Raw genomic sequence first — 6,293 nt, 5'->3', positions numbered from 1 at the left:
AGTCCAAACATTTCCCCTTAATATTTGCACCGATATTGGCCAACAACTTTATAGTGGCATAATTCTAGAAGTTCCCATGTGGAAAATGTAGTCCTTGTGACAGGGGAGGTTGCATAATCCTTCACTTGGGCGAATACCAAAAAAGGAAAAAGCTAATACAAGGGTGATGCCCTAAATAATTAAATTAAGGTGCGCCTCAAAAATTCACCGGATGTTATTTCGATGCCTTGAAAATATTCAAATAAATCATCTTAACTTAAATGCCTATGGACATGAGAAAAAATGGATTTCAAGTCTTAAAAATAGTGCATCTTGTAATGTATTTTTCGGATTGTTGATTTTCAAAAGTTTCAAGTATTCATAGATTTACCCGATTTATATTATTTTTTAACCTTTAAATTTCATAATTAGAGATGTTTATTTTTAGGCCATAACAAAGATTTTCAATATAGAAACAACATCTTTCAATATTATTTGAAGGTGTACCTTAGTTTAATTGTTTAAGACATCAGCCTTATATTAACCACACCCATATTAAAAAGAAAAAGTTTATATAAGTTTGAGGCTCTAAACTATCAAATTAAGGAACACCTCAAAAATTTCACTAGAAGAGATTGTTTTGATGCCCAAATATCTTCAAATTGATCATCTTAACTTTAAGATGCATGGACAGGAGAAAAAAATGGATTTCAAGTTTTCATAATAGTGCACCTTGTAATGTATTATTGGAGCGTCAATTTTCAAGACTTTCAAATCTCTATAGATCTGCTCAATTTACACTATTTTGTAAGCTCCAAATTTTATAATTAGTAATGAAAATAAATTTTAAGCCTATTATAGAGATTTTCAATTTTGAGACTACATTTTTGACACTATTTACAGGTGTGCTTTACTTTGATTGTTTAGAGCATCGGCTTTATATAAATCGCACTAATACTAAAAACATTGAAAACTCAAAGTAAGGCATTAATCTAATGTACTAATCCGGATCAGCAATGGAAAATTCTTCATGGACAAAATAATAAAATATTAAAAAATGAATAAATTTTTTAAAAATAAATTAATTGGGAATCACCTATGTTCTGACCAATTGTCGATTCTACTGATATAATCATTCAGGTCTCGGATAGAACCAAGTGATTCTTGATGAGTACAACTAATAATTCTCAGTTCGGTAAAACAACCACGTTAAACCACGTTACCCTCATATTATGTTTGCTTCAGATCATTGATTCCAATTTATATTCCAATTCAATCATCGATTGCCTGTAATGCAGTATAACACCACAATTTGGACGGTTTGAGGATAGGATTTTCAGACGGGTCGCAAGCTATATACAATGAAAAAAAAAAACTAAAAAAACCAAAAAGAAGGAATGAAAACCGGTACATGATTGGTATACTTGTACAAATGGCATTTTTTAATGATTGGTATACTCGAACAAATGGCATTTTTTAAAAATAAATAGAAAGTTTACACCAGTTATTCAAAAATAGAAAGTTTACACCAGTTATTCAAAAGTCGGCGAATGATTCAAAAATAGAAAGTTTACACCAGTAATTAGAAAGTTTACACCAGTAATTCAAAAGGCGACGAGTCGAACCGAACTCGTCCGATTCGACTCGAGAACCGGCAAATCCGATCAGATTCAAGTGAAATACCGAAAATTGTCCGCGGTTCTAGAGAAGTGATGTCATGAATCGAAGAATTTCATGCCGTAAATCGCCATGTGATGTCATGATTCAATAGGCATTTTTATAAATTTTAAAAAGTATATATACCTTAAAGTCCGCACACCTCGTCACAAGACTCTCCTCACTTCGCACGCGTTATCCTCGTTAACTACAAATAGATATTTATTCACTACAACTTCCTTCTACCTCTTCGGTGTGGTAAAATGTGAAGGTATTAATTTAAAACATTAATATATTATATATTTTGTTTGAGCTTTTAATATTACTAAATAGCATATGGTTTACTGGTTATAATTTTCTTTCTGCATGTGGAGAACAAGAGTTTTCTTTTATTAACTATTTTTCTTGTCAATTTTATTTTTTTGAGGTCAAATTTTTTTCTTATAAAAAAAATGAAAGGTTCTTTTTATCAATTTCGCTTTTTATCAAATTTTTTATTATAAAAAAATGGAAGGTTTTTTTTATCAATTTCGCATTTTGTCAAATTTTTTTCTTATAAACAAAATAAAAATTTTCATATAAAAAAAAATGAAAGGTTCTCATCAATTATTTTTCTTGTGAAGTTTCTTTTTTTTTGTCAAAAAAAATAAAACATTTTTGTCAAAAAAAAAAAAAAGTAACAAAAAATTATTGTCAAAAAAAAAAAGTTCTTATAAAAAAATAATAATACAATAAGTATTTTTGTCATGAGAAAAAAGTGAAAGTTTTTTTATTAATTTCACTTTTTGTCAAAATTTTTTCTTATTAAAAAAATGAAAGGTTTTTATTTATCAATTTTACATTTTGTCAAATTTTTTTCTTGTCAATAAAATAAAAAGTTTCTTATAAAAAAAAATGAAAGGTTCTTATCAATTATTTTTTTTGTCAAATTTTTTTTTGTCAAAAAAATAAAAATTTTTGTCAAAAACTTAAAAAATAATAAAAAATTATTGTAAAAAAAAATTTTCTTATATAAAAAAAAAATACAAGTATTTTTTGTCAAAAAAAAAAAATTTCTTGTTAAAAACAAAAAAAAAATGTATTACGACAAACATTTCTTGTAAAAATATAAAAAGTTTTTATAAAAAAAACTAAAATGTTCATATAAAAAAACAAACATTTCTTGTAAAAATATAAAAAGTTTTTTTAAAAAAAAATAAAATGTTCATATAAAAAATTTGTTTTTTATTGTAATCCATGTATGATTATATACTTCGTCCCTGATAGTTCTATGATTTTTATTTTGTAATAGTTCTATGATTTTTATTTTATATGATGTAATTTAATGATTAAAATAAATTCATACAGAAAAAAAAAATCTTAATATTCACATATTGATAAAAAAATAAAATTAATAATATAGTATCATGATAAAAAAAAAAAATTTAATAATATAATACGATGATTCTTATTAAATTCTTAAAAAACAACATTTATAATAAATTTTAATATTTTTTTAATATTTTTTTTTACAGATTAATCCGATCAATTCGACTGATTCTCAATCCGGATCACTCATCCCCTGATCTGGATGGATTCTTGGGTTACCCGATGCCACTGATCCATTTTTTAAACCACAGGTCTACACTTATCTTCCTTGTAATTTTTATGTCAATGAGACTATTCTTATACTTGGTCATTTTTTGTGTGTACGTAATTGGTCGAATAATTTAACCCAAAAATTAATTTCCTTTCTTTAGGTTAGTTTGGAGCTTGAAACATATTGGCTCTAATTTGGAGCTTCAACCGCATTAGCTCTCTCTCTCATTCTCTCTCCTCAAGTGGTCTTGCATCGAAACTTATCTGGTTTAAAGGCTTGGAAAACAAAATAACAAGAAGGAAGTTGGAATAGAAATGGGAAAATGCAAAGAAACTCTAGTGTAGCCTCAATACTATATCAATCTATAAAATACCACATCTATTTATAGGATAAAGGAGGTACAAAGATACAAACAAGAGGGAAGAAAAAAGAGCAAAAACCGGAAAAGACACTCAAAGAGTCGAGACATCCATGGATGATCATTCTTATTGGTATTTGTAGTAAAACTGCATGCTCGCACACTCACTTGATCCTGCCAAAAATACAATAAACCGAGGAGTTAATAATAATTTAACAAAGAAAGGCTCTAAGATGGACGCTTCAATTTGAAAATATTTATCAAATTTAATGTGATTTAAATTTATAAAAAAAATAATAAAATTATATCATGAAATGAGGTCGTAAAAAAAGAAGAACACCATACTTGCTGCAATCGGTGCTAGGAGAGAGAGTGTAAGGGATACTAACTCCACAGGCCTTAGGAAGCCCTTGCGCCAGGCTGTAGTTTATCCCACTGATCCCCGCAACTGCCTGCTTCAAGCAACCGCAAACCGCCCGTCTGTCCGGCGTCGTCTTAGCCATCCCATTCACAGACTTAATCCCGCCGCAGCAAGCCGTTGGCACCTTGCCTCCGCCTCTCAAGTAAGGTACACAGGGACCGAGATAGGAGAAGACACTGTTGCAAGACACCGCCCCATCGGCAACAAGCACCATGGCCACGAGCACAGCCACCAAGCATTGAACCTTCACACTGCCCATTGCACCCACTTTCTCTCTCTCTGGACTCACTCTGCTCTAGCTCTGTTGTTGGTTGGGTTCGCTTGAGGGTGGGTTCTGGGGATTTTAAAGTGGGGCGCGGGGGGTGGGTGGGTGGGATTTTTTATTTTGTTAAGGCTTTTTGGCCGCTTTCTCTCTCATCCCTCTCTTAAGGGTTTGTGATTGTTTTCTCCCTAGAGTTAATGGTTGATGTGAGGTATTCCCTCTTTCCAGCTGCTCCGAAAAGACTTGATTGCGGCACTTCATGGGAGCATCGCTAGTGCCCGGTTTCATACTGTTTCTTGGCGTCCTGCCGGAGGGATCGTGCACCCGCTTCTTAAAGTAAGTTTTTTTTTTTTAGCTAAAAACTCTTTTTAAGGCGTAGGTTTTATGAAAATAAAATAAAACCCCCCCTCAAATCTTCGTCCATGAAGCACTTTCTACAATAAAAATATTTATGATCCCTCTAAAATCAATTTTCATCACAAACAATCAAAATTGAAACTCAAAAAATGGTAAAGATCTTGTAGATCCATGAACACGTATTTTTAGGACAGATTGAGAGTCTAGGTAATTTGTTATAATATACACTATTTTTGGATCTTGAAATCCTATTTTTTTTCTACGACCACAATATTCAAGCTAAAATGATCTATTAAGGTTTCCTGCTTGAATTGCAATTTTCGATAAATTATCATGTGAGGCTTTATTTATTTTGCTAGGGTTGCATCCCAATTAAACCTTTTTTCCAAATGTAAATAGGGCTCACAAATGGGGTGGCTCATATGGAGATATGTGTCCCTTCATTATGATCTATTTTTACGATTGATTTTGGACTTAATTTATTTGGTGTATATAATATCTAACATGGAGATCACAATATGTAAAAAGGTAAACGGTTCTATTAGAATGCTAGTACACATACAATATTTTTTTAATACGTTCAAAATTTTTGGATGCTTGATATCTTTATTTTACAACATAAAAACTTTTTCATATAAAGTAATTTTAGGTAATTAATTAAAAGTAAAATAAAAAGTTTTCAATAAAAATAAAAATATTTATTAACTATAGTGGAGAATGATATCATCTATATGGAATATGATATCACCCGCATGCAAAATTAATTATAACTAGTTTCTTATAAAAACATCTATTCTAGTCCCTAATGACCAAAACTGCTTTTGATTGAAAATTTTTTTTACTACAAAACAAGAGTAATGAATACCTAAAAATATTAAATACATTAAGAAAATACTCCATATATAGGAGTACTCTAAATTAACCCAAAAATACATTCTAACAACTAAGAATGATTATTTTAAAAAAAAAAAAAAAAATTTCCTGTTAGGTTTTATATTTTTTGGGGGGACCACATCTATTTTTAAAACATTTTTAAGATGGATGTGTGATGCCTTAAAATGGGACCCATGAAACACTTGACCCAAATCGCATCCATTTTTTAAAACATTTTTAGGTCTTGTTCTCTCATGAAAAACAGGTATTTATTGTTATTCACGGAAGGTTTTATTCAATATACCTATAAAAATCATTACTTGGCATGGTTATTTTTTTGTGGTTCATAAGAAACATCAACATTTTACATTTATTTGAAGCCTTAAAAATTGATATTTACTTACTCATGTGTGGCTATAATAAAATGCCAGCCGTGTTTTTTCGAGAAAAATCAAATATCAATAATTTAAAATTTTACCCATTTGTCAAAATAGACTTAAAACTTCAACTACTAAAACTCATGAAAAAGTCCTTTTGTAGGTTTTCAAATTAAATAAAAAGTAAATAAAATACTAAACAATTAGTATCTTATGGACTTTGATAAATTTCCTTTTCTTTTTTTTTTTCTTCTCTTTTTGTGCTTTTAATATATGTAACCACCCTTAAAATGCTTCAAGGCGTGACACATATTAACTCAGCAGCTCATTCCATACCTTTTAAATTAGGAAAAAAATTTATACGAGTGGTAGGCTCTAAACAATCAAATTAGGGGCCACCTCACTAGAAGAGGAAGTTTTGATAACCAAAT

General features: G+C 29.8%; 1 protein-coding gene across 1 annotated transcript; it reads right to left on the bottom strand.

Moving 5' to 3' along the window:
* Positions 1 to 3,577: 3,577 nt before the first annotated feature.
* Positions 3,578 to 4,306, bottom strand: LOC18432294 (non-specific lipid-transfer protein 1). The gene is made up of 2 exons (XM_006842403.4): positions 3,918 to 4,306; positions 3,578 to 3,746 (listed from the first exon to the last, which is right to left on the bottom strand). Exons 1-2 carry the CDS (start codon positions 4,250 to 4,252, stop codon positions 3,737 to 3,739), a joined length of 345 nt encoding a protein of 114 aa, XP_006842466.1. The 5' UTR covers positions 4,253 to 4,306; the 3' UTR covers positions 3,578 to 3,736.
* Between the last annotated feature and the right edge of the window lie 1,987 nt (positions 4,307 to 6,293).

This window comes from Amborella trichopoda, chromosome 8, assembly GCF_054954075.1.
Source record: "Amborella trichopoda isolate Santa Cruz 75 chromosome 8, AtrichopodaSantaCruz75HAP2 v2.0, whole genome shotgun sequence".
Lineage (NCBI taxonomy): Eukaryota > Viridiplantae > Streptophyta > Magnoliopsida > Amborellales > Amborellaceae > Amborella > Amborella trichopoda.
Note: the sequence above shows the minus strand (reverse complement) of the source record. Positions and strands in the feature narration are given on the sequence as shown.